This window comes from Triturus cristatus, chromosome 2_2, assembly GCF_964204655.1.
Source record: "Triturus cristatus chromosome 2_2, aTriCri1.1, whole genome shotgun sequence".
NCBI lineage: Eukaryota > Metazoa > Chordata > Amphibia > Caudata > Salamandridae > Triturus > Triturus cristatus.
The window spans coordinates 540,460,982-540,478,714 of NC_140582.1; the positions used below are offsets into that span (position 1 = coordinate 540,460,982).

A 17,733-nucleotide genomic window follows, 5' to 3' on the forward strand; every position below is an offset into this window, starting at 1 on the left:
TATTAGCAAATAACCTTGATTTAAGAGGTCTGCTTTGAATGTAATTGACCATTTGAACCACTTTGTCCATAATTTTCTTAATTCATTTCCAATGGTGTGCGCGACTGGTGCTCTGCGATGTAAAAAGCAATGAGTAATTATAATATTTTCATTCTCTTTCTTCACTAAAGCTATAAACCTTTTGAGCCCCCTATTGAGGGTGCGCGCATATTCCGACACAATTTATACATTGCAAATAATTTTCTTTCATGAAGTTTTAAATATATCCTTACCTCTAGTTCTCATTGGAATTTCTATGCAACACAAGAATTGCTCAATAATTCTGTCAGTATGAATGAAACGTATAAAAACCAATGATTGAGCTAACCCCAGACATCTGTTGATTTGTCTGATTGCAATCTAAATATCATATTATTGTCTTGAAAAATATCCTTCATTTGAAGCTTAATGTTATCAGACATGTTTTGAATACATCATCCAATTGTGTATTCTGCCAAAGGGATTTTATTAACTTCTATCTCAAATTCTGGGCCAAAAATTGTTCGAACAATAGCACAGCAAGATTCCTTTATGGCGGTTTTGGCAATAGTGTGTGGTTCCTTGTTTTTGGAAATTATTTGAGCAAGCAAGTTACTTGCCTTTTGAGCTTTCCCTGGTGTCTTTATTCTCTCTGTGAATTATCTAGACTGCTTGTTTATAGAATTTGAAAGCTCACTAAAGTATTCTACTGGTTTTTCTGACAAATGGCTGTGTTTTGAGGTAAAATGTCATTTAAATGTATTTGGTACCATACTTTCATTTGCAAGTATATCCTCACAAACAAAACACTGGGGACAATGATTGTTTTCATTACCAGAAAAAAAGTGACCCCCAGTTTCATATAAGCTTTGTTGTATAAATGAGGATTAGAGATTTTTCCTTTATATTTCTTACCTACTGATACAGACTGTTCAGTTGATTCTTGCATGCTTTCCTCAATAGCTGCTACAAACGTCATCTTCACCAGCTTTTCACTTCTTAATTATAAACTTATCCATGTTGTGTTTTTGTTTGCCTTGTCTTGCTCCCTGGGGTGAGTTCTCTCAAGGGCCTCCGCAAGTGTCAAGGCTTGGACCAGTCCAAAAATGGCTATTCTGTCTCGTGGGGTAAACATTGGACCATTCAGAGACTTAATCTTTGAAATGCTAGGGTTAATTCCCAATTAGCAGCAGCCTATAAGAAGGTTTCCCCACCTCTACACATATAACTTTTATTTTTCATGCGTGCCTTTGGTTCTCCGGCTAGTTCACTCGCTCGTGTTATTTATGCTGCGCTTTCTCTAGTCATGTTTCTCTGCTTTTGTTTCTACCATTTCCGTTTCTACCCCTCTTGTTTCTCTCTCCTCTCAGTTGTATTTCTTTTGTTTCTCTTTTTTCTCCCTCTTCTGTTTATTTCACCCGTCTAAATTTGCTCTTCCTGCTTATGTTGCGCTTCTCTTCCTTTTACCAATTATAGGCCATACCTCCGTCACACTCCTTTGTTTATACCGCTCTTTTTCTTCTCTGACTTCACTTCCCAAGCCCTTGTTTTGATTTTTTTGGGTGCAGTCGGCTCCCCCTGTGGGAAGCTTGAACGCGTCTGCGGGGAGGCAGCGACCACTGCAGGAGCCACCGCAGTCTTTAGTCATCATCGCTGCCAGATGCTTCCATGGGTCTGTAGGAGGGCAGCAGCAGCAAGTGCTGGATGGTGACACCCCACGTTGCTGGCGATGCTAATGGTGCTGCTGGTAGGTTGAACGGGACTGCGGGGGCAGTGCAGCAAGTGCTGCTCTGCAGGAGCGGCCAGCTGGAGACGCCACAGTCTTTACTTACCACCACTGCTTCAACCGGCCTGCAGGAGAATGGCAGTGAGTAGCAACGATGCTCCGATATGGCTCGCTGCCTGCCACAGGAGACTCCTCCTCTTCCACAGGAACAGGTAATGCATCAGTGACATGCGCAGTACCGCCCGCATGATGCATAGACCACGACACAGCAGCAGACACATAGTTTGGAAGGCTCTGATGTAAGTGGTTGTAAGGAGATGGAGGCACAGGAGTACTAGGATACAGAAGCAATTGAAGGTAGGAGAAAGGAAAAAAGGATCTGGGCTGAAGGAAGTTAGAAGTAATTGCTGCTTTGTTGGACTTGCAGGAGGGCAACATAGGGCCTTAATGAAAGCGGTAAACCAGCACCAATGTCGTCCCTAGACAAGTAGTACCAAAACCGTTTCTAATTAAGGTTCTGCAGGCCACACTTTAGCGCTGGTGCCACTTCACATGCTGTATTAAAGTAGTTACGTGTCCCCCAAATAACGTCTTCCAAGTACTACAGGTAAAACCCTATAAAATCTTGGCACAACCACTGACAACAGTTACATGAGTACCAACGGTTTTATTTACAATGTCACTGCATGGCATGAGCTGATGAAAATATAAGGGAATGTATGAAAAAGAGAGAACACATTAGTCTAGTATGCTTTAAAACACTGTTTAATTGTAATTAGCAAATGGTAGAAACCCCCAATTCCCACTCTCCCTGCCAACCTATCTTTAAATTATACTTATGTTACGTTCTGCCTTTTGTCACCAGTCCAGTGCGTGTTAAATTGCACATTTGCAAAATACTTCTTGAATGGCGTTCTTTGCTCTATCAGTCGTCTTTCAGCAATATCCAGTTCTGACTAATGTTGCAGACACTTTGAATTAGAAGAATGTTGTAATTGCATTTGTACTGAAAAATAGTCTTGAAGTCGTACACTTTACACTAAGAGCTACAGCATAACGTGATTTCAAACTAACCATTTCCCAGAAAAAATGTCCATAAAGTTCCCTATTGAGTGCTTTTAAACATTATTGTTTCTGACCCAGTAGGCTTTAGAATTCACCATTCCCTACATCTTAAAACAAAAAGCATTGGAAATGCAATCAGTCTCACGTTTGAGTTAGAGCTATTGGCATTGTAAATGGCATTGTCTTTTATCTATGTGTTAAGGAGTATGTATGTGGTGTGTAGTGGAATTTTTTTGGTTGGATTACATTAGTTAGTTGTGGAATTGTGTGGGGTAGAGTGGATTTGTGTAGTGGAAATATGTGAATAGTAATTATGTAGTATTGAGTGTACTGGAAATATGTGGAGTGGGACGTGAGTTATGGAGTATAATTATGTGGAATGGTAGTTTGTATGCTTGACTGGTATGTAGTGGACTTAATTAAGTGGTGTGCTGTTGAATTTTGTGGCATGATGAGGAATTATGTGGTGTGGATTGGATGTATGTGGTGTGTTGTTGAGTTGAATTATGTGGTTTGGTGTCGAATTATGTGGTGTGGATTGGAAATGTGTGGAGTTAAATTGTGTGGAGTGGAGCTGTGTGGATAGCTTTGGCTTTTTGGTGACAAAAACACAAATAGGTAGGAGCTAAGCTCCAGATATGTGTCTTTGGGTGTAAAAAAAAAAAACTGTAAAACTGATGTCAGGACATGTAACTGGAGCATTGAAGGGGCTCCTTGTTATCATGTTCATGGGTAGTATGGAGTAACATCAAGAGGCAAAAGGTGCCACCTACCAGAGGAGGGAAGGTATTTATTGAAAGAGTTACCACAGAAAGAAAGAGGCAGATGGTCACACCTATCAGAAGTGAAAAGCTATTGTAAGAAGGCTGCCACAGAAAGGCTGGTGCCTTTGGAGATTCAAAAGCGAAATCACCCAAAGCCAGAATGGTGGAGACTGCTCTCTGCACAAATCCTGCATCCTTGAGAATACATGATAAGGCACTAAGATTGCACTGTACCCGACACAACTTCTAAAGGTCACCTACAGCAAGTCAGATATTAAGGATATCCATTTATATGATAACATGACCACCCCAAAGGCACAAAATGTGGATGCCTTGCATATTTGACTAAGATCACACAGCAAGCTGTTCGATGCTCTCTTAAAAACAACCCTCTAAGTTAGCCATTTACCTCAGGAGATAGAAACAACTGCAAATTCACCAGCATTCCTTTCCCTGCAGCTTCAGCCAGGATTCTCCTTTCCGGGCTAATAACATATTTCAACCGTCCATAGTCTCAGCATTTGGCATTTTCTTCAGAAGACAAGACACAAAGTTTTATCGAAACGGTAGGTGCTGCTTTGGAAAACATAATTCAAATGCATTACAATTGTGGGTTCCAAAGGAGTGCCAGACATCTTATATGCGTAACCCTCTGTAATGCAACTTGTGTTTGTGAAAAGTGCTGCGATACCTTCGGGAGGAGCTTGCGCTATGTCAAATAGAAGGGAAAAAAGCAAATAGAGGGAGTGGGGTGGTAAACAAAAGGAGCACAAACAGAACTGAACATATGGAGTGCGGGTAATAGATATAAGAAGGCTTAGCTAAAGTGCTATGAAGCACGCTCACATACACTATTAAGTGCTATGTTAACTCACTCTCAAAATGTCCCTGTGTTTTGTCATCTGCTGCAATCTATTTGCCTTCCATTCTCGACCTGGAATAACAAGAAGCTCAAATGCACTGTGTTTCTACCACATTACGAGCTGAAACGTGTGAAGTGGATTTCTAGTGGTTGAGCAACGGGAGGAGGCAAGTTGTAGAATAGCTTGGCACTGGCACACAAGTGAAACCGGAACTTTATATCTGTGAGCTTCGCAGTCCGGCAGCTTCTGCAATAAAACCTTACCATTCGCTCTAGGGGCAGGGAGTGCTAACGGCGATGTCGGCTCCATTGTTCAGCTTGCCTCAGGCATGGACGGGCTTCACGGTAAAGCATGGGAGTGTGTGCCATGATGTTGCCTCTGTTATCGAGCTGCCCAGGAGTCAGAAGGTGGTCAACATGGACAACAGGAGGGGAGATGGGAATTTACAACTTGAATGGCATGCAGCGGGGAGGTAGGCGCGAAAGGCAACACAACACCAGGTAAATAAAAATCATAAGAGCTAGGAGCAGGGAACATGAGTAGGAAATTAACAACAGACGAGGGACAAATGTAAGCTATTGACCAATTAAACAAAAGGATTTTTGAAAAGCGCATGAAGGAACTAATCAAAAGTGAAGGCCCATACACTAGATGCAGTATGTCTCGAGAGACAGCACGAGCTGCCTAGGCGGGACTTAAAAACATTGGGGAATTCTTCCCACCACCCGCTCCTCTGTCCTAGCTGCCTGAACGCCCGTGACCACTGATGATTAGACAACTAACAACCTCATTTTGGTTTTGAAAAGTTTACTAGTATGGTGAAAACCAGCGTATTTCTGAAACTGATTAGGAAGGAGCAGAAAACCCAGCTTCCTACTCAAATGTTATCCGCTTCCGGCGAACCATTCCGGAACGTCTGAAGAAAAAACACTCCGATCAACCTCGCCCGCCTCCAACCAAGCCACTATGGTAAACACACCCTCTCCTGCCTCCGCCAGATCACATAGGAGCATTCAGCACCAGCACGGACATCTCCATTAACCCTCTACCATCCTGAACCGTCTAAACTATTGGTCTGGTCACCGTCTCTCCTGTTTACTTTTTAACGCACTTGCGTCACTGCTGAACGTGTGACGTCACGCGTACAATACTTCTGATTGGAGGGGGAACACAACATTCGGAAATATCCCGCGAGCCGCCGTTTGCTGCTGAGTGTGCTAGTCCGGTGCCGGAGTTCCTTCAGAAATGGTAATGATGGCATACGGGCAATTCAAGCCGTTTACTGTAGAGGAAAGCAGGGCGTCCGAATGTAGCGAAGCGCCGACTTGTTAGGGCTGTGGATGAGGTGGTAGCTTTTTTGAGGCACGATTTTTATATCTGAATTGTCATTTGAAGTTTCCAAGTACTGACATCGTTTTCAAGTGATCAGTATTAAGGAGTCATTGTATGTCTTTTCTGATTTTATGCAAATCCTAAAGAACTTGAAGCCATAATCCAAGAGTAAAACAAAAACAAATACCATAATGTGCTTTAAGTATCACTGATAGATGTGGCTCTTTGGGATTGCTTTGAAGTCCGTTTTTAGGTCCAAGCCTGCTTGACAGCTCAACTGTCTGGTTTGCTAAAGACGTCTTGGGGATATTTGGAAAGCTTCCCTGTGAATGCATTCCGCCCATTGCTTACCGTTGGCTTTGTTGTTTGTAACTCACATTTGCTTGCTTTCTGGCTTTATTTGTTTTACGCTGCCCAGTTTGTCCCTTCTGTGGAACATATCCTGTTTACAGGTGTTTTTTGTACTCTTTCACGAGTGTTCCTTTCTGTAAACAGGCCTTTAAATCTTGTTCTCGTCACATTTGCTGTGCATTCAGAGACAGAGGCCAAATGTCAGGTTGTCTTCCAGGGACAGTGGTTACTTTTCTTTGAGTTTAATGTGAGATGATTTTTTATTTTTTAATCTAAATTTATTATTATTATACAGCAAGTACATTCCACATTAGAAGTATTAAGAGCTGTCCATTGAGAAATATACCAAATATACCAAAAGCATGTCATAACCAAGTATGTTAAATTGATAAACTGTAAAAGGAACACCATTTCCCCCACACCTTTCCATTTTTATGAGGGCAGTCATGGTCAGTGTAAATAGTTTCCTATTGCGCACAACAATCTACCCCCCCGCCAGAATTGGATTGAGAGGGGTGTTGCTTGCGTCCATGCGTGGTCCACTCCTCTCTTGGCCACAAGACAGGCTACCCAATGGGAATTCGTTTGGCACGGGTGTCTCCCAGTTCCTCCATCAGCCCCATTAGGGCAGTACGCGGGGTCAATTCATGGGGGCACCCAAGGACAGCCGAAAGCTCCGGACACACCCCATCCCAAAAGGAATGCGGTGTCGGGCAGTCCCATACCATACAGAAGAAATCAGTGGCGGGAAGCGCGCATTGCCTACAAGTGGCTGGGCCTCAGGTAAAATTCGGTGTAGGTGGAGGGGGAGAGAGAGAGGTCGCATGGAGATACTTTTTTTTTTTTTAACCATATTTTATTGGCATGTAATCTTTATTACTACAGACATTGCTTCATGTTGGATACGTCCCTGACAAAGAAGACGGATGACCTGATAACATTCGTGAATTCTTACAATCAATCTCCCTCTCTCCGCATCTCGGGCAGGCCGCTGATTCCGCCCCAAAGTACCTCCTAATGCGGGCTGGCGTTAGATATGCTCTGTGCAGTACATAATAGTTAATTCATTTAAAACGTGTGTTCTTGGACGCCTTTGTGTGTGTTCTAGAATTTTTTCCCAGTCCCTCTCTGGTATTTGTTTACCAAGGTCTTCTTCCCATTGTAATTTCAGGCGCTCTAATGGCCGCCGTGCATCCGTCTGTATGGCCTTGTATAGGCAGGACACCATTTTAATTCTTCCCGCTGAGAGCACCACATATCTGCACCCTGCCAGTGCTCGCGGCTCCGTGCCCCCGCCCCCCCCAACCATTGTGCCCTAATCTTGCGAGTCAAGGCCCTATGCTTCAGGAAGTGAGCCCCAGGGATGTCATATGTAATCTGCAGGTCTTCGAAGGGTAATAGCGCGGAGTCTCTGTACAAGTCTCCCATTTGTCGCATAGAGATATTTTACTTGAATCATACGCATACTAGATGAGATTGCCAGTTCCAGGGTCACAAGGCAGGCCTCCCTCCAGTTGTCTTCGTCAAGATCACCCACCCATTTCTATCTGAGCAGATGAAAGCCGTCAGGGCATGGATATACAGGGATCGATACATCGTAGGGATGGCTCCCTTTCCCAAGTGCCCTAGGAAAACCTTGGCTTCGAGTGGGATGTATTCAGTAAGTGATGTATTTAAGAAGTGGAGCGTCTGGGGAATGTGTGATTGCAGTGCATGCTGCAATTAAAGAAAGCGGAAGAACTGTGAATTGGTTAGTGCATAGTGATCCTGAAGGGCACTACATTTTCTCCTTTGTACACGTCTCCTAGATATGAGATGGCTATATGATCCCAGTGAGTGGACCCCTCAAGGGTGGAAAGATGTTGGAGCCATGTACCTCGCCACAGAGGCGTCATCCCAGTCAGGCGGCAGTCCCACCATATAAGATGCAAGGCTGTCCTCCAGTAGACAAGCAATACTCAGGTGCATGGTGGCGATTTGAGGGTAACCATGTCCCATATAAAAGGTTAAGAAGTCCCTTAAACCCCAGTAGGTGAAGCTCCACTTGGTAGATGGGGTCATCCCAGCCCCCATTGGACCAGTCATTGTTGGGCACCAAGTGCGCCACTAGGTAATAGTTGTAGTCATTGGACAGTCCGAGGCCCCCGTCAAAGGGCTATTTGCATCCTAAGTGAAAGCCAACTTTATGACGTTTGCCAGGACATACAAAGATCGAGTGAAACCACCTACGAACAAGGGGATAGGGAAAAATTGCTAAGACATATAGGTAACGGGGAAGGCATAACACTTTGAAGAGCGCAGTGCACCCCATTATATAAAGGGGTAGATTGTTCCATCGACCAAAGTCCTGGTCAAGGCCAGGGTCAAGCATTGAAAGTTGAGGGTCCATGCAAAGTCTGGCAGATGAGACCCGTGGATTCCTAAACGTATGAAGGAATTTTGCCGGATATGGATATTGGTGCATTAGTGTCGCAATCCAGCATCCCACCTCACCACCACCAAGTTGGATTTGTTTGCGTTGATTTGGAGGCCTGAGTCTTTGCCATAAAGATGTAGGATCTCAAATCATTTTGGTCCGGAAGTCTGAAAATCGCTGAGGAGCCGAAGAATGTCATCAGCATAAAATGCTATGTGGTCCTCGAATGCGTCCCTCCCGCTTCCAGCTGCACATCTGTGTGTCTCAGTGTATGAGATGCGCCAGAAGCTCTACAGCAAGAGTGAATAGTAAAGGGGAAAGGGCAGTGTTAGCGCGTATCCCGTTTGATAGGAAAGGGAGCAGACAGGATACCATTCACATGGACCTAGGCCACATGGTCTTTATTAAGAAGGCAGACCATCTTGCAGAATACAGCTCCCAGGCCCGCCCACCAGAGGAACGCATCTAGAAAGTCCCAGCAGACTGTGTCAAAGACCTTAGAAAAACTGATTAGCAGGAGGGCAAGTGTGCCATCTAGAGCCTTCGTCTGGGAGAGAGCTGCCTGTACTCTGCAAATACAGTTGTGGGTACTCCTACCTGGCATAAACCCACACTGGTCGTGGTGAATAAGGTGTGGAAGAGTGCTGGTCAATCAGGCTACCAAAGTCTTGGCGTACATCTTAATGTCTGCGTTTATAAGTGAGATGGGGTGATAGGAGGAGCACTGATTTGGGGGAAGACCTTCCTTGGTAAGGACTACGAAAGTGGCACAGTCTAGGTCCGTCGGAAAGGACCCCTGCTGTATCGCAGCGGTGTAAAAATGTAAGAGATGGGAAGTTAAGATATCACAGAACTTGTGTTAGACTCAATGGGGTACCCATCGGAGCCCGGGGTTTTCCACTATAGCAGAGTCTTATCTCCTCCAGTGTCAATGGCAGGTCTAATTCAAGGGACAAAGATGTTGGAACGGAGGTCACCGGGATGCCTTGGAGAATGGGATTTTCTATCACTGGCAAGGGTGGTGGGCACCGAGTGTAGAGAGTTTGATAAAACGATGCAAAGGTCTGGACGATTTTGGGCAGTTCCTCCCGAATGCCACCGGTTGAGTCTCAGATCGCAGGCACCACTCTGTTGGATATACAGTGGGTTGCCTGCCAATATAACAATTTTCCAGATTTATCGGCCGATTCGTAGAGTACTTGGGTTGTGGCCCTCCAGCAGTGTTTTGCCTCCTCTAGGGAGGTCTCCCCTAGCTCAACGCGTGCCAGGAAGCGACAAGTCTCCTCTGTGCTGAAGCGACGCAAGCATGCTTTCAGTTCAAGTATCTCACTATCAAGGTCAGCTATCCATGATTGCTGGCAGGACTTACACTGCCGTACTTAACCCTTCAGGAGGCCTCTCAAGGATGGCTTGCTCGATGCCCATAGTGTGGTCGCAGAAGATACTGAGCCCTCATTGAGCTGTAAGAAGGTTTCCAATTCCTCCTCTATGAATGTTACGCACTCAGGAGCTTTCAGATGCCTGGCACTGAATCTCCAAACGGGGCTGCAGGTTTGGCGGCGGGCACCCCATTCCATCAACAAAGGTGCGTGGTCAGAAATACTGCACGGAAGGAAGCAAATAGATTGGAGAGAAAGGAGGTCTGCAGCCTGCAACCATAGCTGGTCGATCAACGAGTCATTGTTGCGAGCTGCAGATTGGTGTGTGTAGGCCTGCGCTGCAGGGTGCCTGAAGCCACGCGTTGTGCAGACCCATTGAGTCAGCCCAAGTGGATAAACCTGCCGATTGGGTGTGCCAGCTTGGGTGCTGGGCAGTGGAGGTGTCAGCGGACGTATTAAAGTCCCCGACTATCACAGTAGTCCCTAGTGGAAGGGTCAGGATAAAGGATCGTAGCACCTGGAGGGCGGGTTGCTGCAACAAAAGTGATAGGATTTACTTGACAGTCATGCTGGGTACAAGGAGAGTGCTTGAGGAAGGTTGCACAATGCACTGTATGACACTCTATGCTACTCCACTCTACCCTGCACCACTCCATTCTACACCACCTCACTCTGAAACCATCCACTCTGCGCCACTCCACTTTATGCCTCTGTACTCTACACCACTGCAAACTATGCTGCACCACTCCACTTTACGCAAATCTACTCTGCACCACTCCACATTACTCCACTTTACACCACTTTACTCAAAACCAGTGCACTCTAACACTGCACTCTATGCCAGTCTTCACTGCACTCTACTCTGCAATACTCTACGCCACTGCACTCTTCTCTACACCATCGCACGCTACGTCACTGCACTCTACACCACTCTGTTCTACTCTGCATCACTATACTCTATGCAACTGCACTTTACTCTGCTCTATGCTACTGCTCTGGACGCCACTGCACTCTATGCTGCACCACTTTACCGCACTCTACTCAATGCACTCTGCGCCACTACACTCTATACCCCTTCAATATACGCCAATCCACTCTACACTACTCTGCACCACTTCCCTCTCTACCACTTACCTCTTTACCACTGCACTCTACACTACTGCAATTTATGGTACCCTGCCCCGCTCCACTCTACCCTTCGCCACTCCACGCCACTTCACTCTACTTTGAAACAATCTACTCTACGCTACTCCACTCTGTACCGCTCCACTCTATGCAACTCCACTGCGCAACACTCTACTCTATCACTGCACTCTACGCCACTTCACTCTAGGCTACTGTACTCCACTCTGCAACGTTCCCCTCCACGATACCCCAATCTGACACTCTACTCCATTAAACTCTACTCAGTGCTATGCCCCTCCACTCCGCTCTGTGACACTTTACTCTGGGCCACTCTACCCCACTCCACTCTGACACTTAACTCCACTCTATGCAACTCTTCCACACTTTGCTCCACTTTAGACCCATCCACTCTGCGCCCCACTGTTCTACAACACTCTGCTCCTTTATATGCCACTGTACTCCGCGATGCTCTATGCAATCCCCTCTACGCAACTCAATGCCACTCCACTCTGTGACAATCTACTCCTCTCTACAACATTCTACTTCACTCTACGCAGCTCCCTCTATGCCACAGACATTACTTTACTCCACTCTGTGCCACTCCATGACACTCTATGCCAGTCTGTGCCACTCTGACACTCTACGCCACTCTACTCCACTCTATGCCCTTCCACTCAATGAGTCAAAACTCCCTCCATGACACTCTACGTCACTCCACTGTATGCCACTCCACGGAAATCCACTCTACACTAACTTTTAGCCATGCTGAGCAGTATCCACGTTGGTGTATAACATGGCTAAAACACATTGGCAAAGCCAATAGCTGTTGCATCGGCGGGACCTATTGACATTGCCAATGCTTGTTGTCATTTAAAACCTCAATTAATCTTTTGCCTACACTGTATTTACAGTGGACCTTAGCCCCTTCAGGCATTGCCTTTTTGATTTTTGCCTTCACAGTGCTTGCAAATTCTCTTGTAAGGAAAACCAAATCTTAAAAGGGGCTTAGATTCCTCCATCTACTTACCATTGGTTGCTCCCATGTCACTCTTGTTTCCTTGCTTCCTATTGGCCAGTGCCTCTTTGTCGCTTCTGCCTTCCTCCAGTGCTTCATTCTACGTCCCTGCCATGGAATACAAATACAACTTCCTGTGGCCAAAGGCTCCAGCAGGTACTCCTTTTTTTTTTTTTTTAAACTTTTCGACATGCAGTCTCAGAGACTGTATGGCTTTGCAGCCCCTCTCCTTCACACTGCCCTCCTCCCGCTCTACATGGTGTTACTGTCCCCCTTCTCCCCTTCCGCTCTCCATTGGGTCACCCTACTTCCCCCACCCTCTGTGGTCTCAATCCTCCGATCTTCTTAACACACAGTCCGTTCTTTTTTAACATCCCTGCCGTTGCTCTCTTTAACCCACCAGCTACACATTCTTTGTTGTCCATCCTCCCTCTTATTGCTTGCCACCTCCAAACTTCCTGCGCTGCTTTAAGGCTTTTTGCTCTGCTGCATGGGCTACTGTGCAACATGGCTTACTGTCAATAAAAACTAAGCAACAGTGTGCAGTCATTGCTGGCTGCACTGTAGCACTTTGTTTGTATTTACTTTAATCCATTTTGTATAGCAGCCTGGAGATGGGGCAGTAGGCAGGTGAGGCCCATCCTTCAATGTTGGGCTTTCTCGGAGTTCAGCTGGAAGCGTGATTCCAAACAGAGGGCCCAACAGTGAGGAAAGGGAAAGAGGAATCCGAAAGGAAAATCAGCAAGGGACACAGGGAGGAGAGAGAGAGTGCAAGCAGCAACAGACACAGAAGGAAGTAGCAGCCAGCAAGGGGGTCACTGTTAGGGTGTTGGTCATAAGGAGGACAGAGGCGGCAGGGTAGTTAGCAAAAGTAGAACTAAAGGGGACAAATGACAGTAGGAGACACTGGATAGAGTTAGGGGCACCTGAGAGACAAGAAGTGCAGGGTTACTGTCAATAAATGACACAACAAAGTTAGGTGACCATCAAAAGAAACCAGGATAGACCACAGACACAGAAGTAGAAACTAAAAGTTGGTTTTAACGCTGGACACAGAAGGTTTACGGTAACCAAAAACACCGACCTACCCGATTTGAGAGCTATGTCAAAAATGTAAGGAGCCCTACATTTCACAAGCTGCACTCCTGATACATGGTAGGGGCGGGGCCAGCGGTGAGAGCTTTAATGCCTGTGTGGTCTTTAAAGCCACACTCTACTGCGGCGGCTCCTAGGAGTGAAGTATTCTTGGAGGATAAACTAGGGACACAGGAATGCTGTTTCCAAGTAAATTTATTCCAAGAGAAAATCCCATCTATCTACAAGCAGGCAACAGTATCAACTGACTTTATTACAGAACATTCTCATGCCCAGAACCCCATGACATACTTATGAATCTGGTTTGACATAACATGAGCTATTCATAAGATTCTATGCTGACCTAATCTAGGAAGACAGAATACCACAAGGAGTAAATCTAAAAATAAGCACAGAGCAATTAATGTACTTAGTAAACTTTAAAACTGGCACACTGCAAGCGCTGTGCAGGGAAAATAAGCACAGTGCAATCACTGTCTAGTTTAAACATAAAGAAATTCCCCCAAAAGCGGCCAGCGGCAAGAGCTTTGATGCTGGTCATGTCGTGTTGTCCAGGCAACATTTCTTTAAGCCCCGGTGTACGGCACTACAGCGGCTCCTCAGCTGGCGGGCTAAACATTATAATAAGCACAGCGCAAGCGCTATGCAGGGTAAGCACTAAAATCAGCACAGCGCAAGCACTGTCCACGGACAATAAGCACAACACATGCACTGTTTAAACATAAAAAAAAGTTCCCCAAAGGGAGAATAAAACAGTACTTTTGCCACTGAACGCTGATGAGAGAGAGAGATGCAACAAGAAATAGTATAATAGTATTCTGCAGCCAGTAGAAAAGGAGGAAAAACAAGTGGCATACACACTAGCCAATTAGCCTCTGTTCTACTCTGCATCACTATACTCTATGCAACTGCACTTTACTCTGCTCTATGCTACTGCTCTGGACGCCACTGCACTCTATGCTGCACCACTTTACCGCACTCTACTCAATGCACTCTGCGCCACTACACTCTATACCCCTTCAATATACGCCAATCCACTCTACACTACTCTGCACCACTTCCCTCTCTACCACTTACCTCTTTACCACTGCACTCTACACTACTGCAATTTATGGTACCCTGCCCCGCTCCACTCTACCCTTCGCCACTCCACGCCACTTCACTCTACTTTGAAACAATCTACTCTACGCTACTCCACTCTGTACCGCTCCACTCTATGCAACTCCACTGCGCAACACTCTACTCTATCACTGCACTCTACGCCACTTCACTCTAGGCTACTGTACTCCACTCTGCAACGTTCCACTCCACGATACCCCAATCTGCCACTCTACTCCATTAAACTCTACTCAGTGCTATGCCCCTCCACTCCGCTCTGTGACACTTTACTCTGGGCCACTCTACCCCACTCCACTCTGACACTTAACTCCACTCTATGCAACTCTTCCACACTTTGCTCCACTTTAGACCCATCCACTCTACGCCCCACTGTTCTACAACACTCTGCTCCTTTATATGCCACTGTACTCCGCAATGCTCTATGCAATCCCCTCTACGCAACTCAATGCCACTCCACTCTGTGACAATCTACTCCTCTCTACAACATTCTACTTCACTCTACGCAGCTCCCTCTATGCCACAGACATTACTTTACTCCACTCTGTGCCACTCCATGACACTCTATGCCAGTCTGTGCCACTCTGACACTCTACGCCACTCTACTCCACTCTATGCCCTTCCACTCAATGAGTCAAAACTCCCTCCATGACACTCTACGTCACTCCACTGTATGCCACTCCACGGAAATCCACTCTACACTAACTTTTAGCCATGCTGAGCAGTATCCATGTTGGTGTATAACATGGCTAAAACACATTGGCAAAGCCAATAGCTGTTGCATCGGCGGTACCTATTGACATTGCCAATGCTTGTTGTCATTTAAAACCTCAATTAATCTTTTGCCTACACTGTATTTACAGTGGACCTTAGCCCCTTCAGGCATTGCCTTTTTGATTTTTGCCTTCACAGTGCTTGCAAATTCTCTTGTAAGGAAAACCAAATCTTAAAAGGGGCTTAGATTCCTCCATCTACTTACCATTGGTTGCTCCCATGTCACTCTTGTTTCCTTGCTTCCTATTGGCCAGTGCCTCTTTGTCGCTTCTGCCTTCCTCCAGTGCTTCATTCTACGTCCCTGCCATGGAATACAAATACAACTTCCTGTGGCCACAGGCTCCAGCAGGTACTCCTTTTTTTTTTTTTTTAAACTTTTCGACATGCAGTCTTAGAGACTGTATGGCTTTGCAGCCCCTCTCCTTCACACTGCCCTCCTCCCGCTCTACATGGTGTTACTGTCCCCCTTCTCCCCTTCCGCTCTCCATTGGGTCACCCTACTTCCCCCACCCTCTGTGGTCTCAATCCTCCGATCTTCTTAACACACAGTCCGTTCTTTTTTAACATCCCTGCCGTTGCTCTCTTTAACCCACCAGCTACACATTCTTTGTTGTCCATCCTCCCTCTTATTGCTTGCCACCTTCAAACTTCCTGCGCTGCTTTAAGGCTTTTTGCTCTGCTTTATGGGCTACTGTGCAACATGGCTTACTGTCAATAAAAACCAAGCACCAGTGTGCAGTCATTGCTGGCTGCACTGTAGCACTTTGTTTGTATTTACTTTAATCCATTTTGTATAGCAGCCTGGAGATGGGGCAGTAGGCAGGTGAGGCCCATCCTTCAATGTTGGGCTTTCTCGGAGCTCAGCTGGAAGCGTGATTCCAAACAGAGGGCCCAACAGTGAGGAAAGGGAAAGAGGAATCCGAAAGGAAAATCAGCAAGGGACACAGGGAGGAGAGAGAGAGAGCAAGCAGCAACAGACACAGAAGGAAGTAGCAGCCAGCAAGGGGGTCACTGTTAGGGTGTTGGTCATAAGGAGGACAGAGGCGGCAGGGTAGTTAGCAAAAGTAGAACTAAAGGGGACAAATGACAGTAGGAGACACTGGATAGAGTTAGGGGCACCTGAGAGACAAGAAGTGCAGGGTTACTGTCAATAAATGACACAACAAAGTTAGGTGACCATCAAAAGAAACCAGGATAGACCACAGACACAGAAGTAGAAACTAAAAGTTGGTTTTAACGCTGGACACAGAAGGTTTACGGTAACCAAAAACACCGACCTACCCGATTTGAGAGCTATGTCAAAAATGTAAGGAGCCCTACATTTCACAAGCTGCACTTCCTGATACATGGTAGGGGCGGGGACAGCGGTGAGAGCTTTAATGCCTGTGTGGTCTTTAAAGCCACACTCTACTGCGGCGGCTCCTAGGAGTGAAGTATTCTTGGAGGATAAACTAGGGACACAGGAATGCTGTTTCCAAGTAAATTTATTCCAAGAGAAAATCCCATCCATCTACAAGCAGGCAACAGTATCAACTGACTTTATTACAGAACATTCTCATGCCCAGAACCCCATGACATACTTATGATTCTGGTTTGACATAACATGAAGTATTCATAAGATTCTATGCTGACCTAACCTAGGAAGACAGAATACCACACATCTCCCTTCCTTAACAAATTAAAACACGCACAAATTCAACAGTGCACTTAGCAGTTAAACAAAATCAGAAAGATATCTAGGTCGTCTAATTACCCTGGCTGAACATAGAGTATTCTTTGTTGTCCTAGCAACAATGACCGTGGGATGAATGGAAGAGTGATCTTCATTGGGTGAATTAATGTTCACTTTACTGCCAAGATTGCCTTTAACTACTACAACTCTATTTAGATTCCAAAGTCGATGATCTTGAGTTTTGATCGCATTATTGAAAACTTTAATGAGTCTTATAGGTTTCATAAATTTAGATAAAGAGCTTCCTACTAATCCAGGGCGCTTGACCATCACCCAATCACCTACTTTTACTTCAGTTTTCTTGACAGCTTTCTTGAGATCAAAATATTTTTTCGTCTGCCTGGCTTATTCTTCTTCCTTCCTTTGCACCAACGATCCATCACACACCCCCTCTTTGCCTTTTGCTAATTCATATTTGTTAACCCAAGATGGTTCAACATTCTTATTGGGTACTCTACCTCTGATCAACAAGAAGGGTGTCTTTTCAGTGGTTGCATGTGGAGATAGTCTATACTCCTCCACTTTCTTTATGACCTCTTTTTTCCAGTCTAAAGAAAGAGATTTGGCTAATACAATAGTTTCTTTAAGAACTTTGTTAAATCTCTCAACCATTCCGTTTGCCTCGGGATGATAAAGAGAGCAGGTCTTATGTAAAATACCTTTTGAGGACAGAAAATCTTCCATTTCCTTAGAAATTAACTGTACCCCATTGTCTGTTAATATAGATTCAGGTAATCCTTCTTTGCCAAATAGAATTTTCAAACATTGAATCACATTATTAGAATCAATAACAGATAAAAAGAAAATTTCAGGCCATCTCGAGTACATGTCAATCACAACTAATATGTAGATTTGTGCCCCTTTAGTATGTATAGGACCAACAATATCTAGTGCAATATCTTGCCAAGGCCCACTAGGACGCTTTCTTAATACCATAGGTTGTACATGAGTACACTTAGATT

At 45.3% G+C, this 17,733-nt stretch overlaps 1 protein-coding gene across 1 annotated transcript in view; it reads left to right on the top strand.

The window, feature by feature from the left end:
* The first annotated feature begins 5,573 nt into the window (after positions 1-5,573).
* MND1 (meiotic nuclear divisions 1) overlaps positions 5,574-17,733 on the top strand; it is a 440,846-nt gene continuing 428,686 nt past the window's right edge. The window contains exon 1 of the mRNA XM_085641689.1: positions 5,574-5,684. Coding sequence (XP_085497815.1) covers positions 5,682-5,684 — 3 coding nt within the window. The 5' untranslated portion in view covers positions 5,574-5,681. The remainder of the gene's footprint in view (positions 5,685-17,733) is intronic.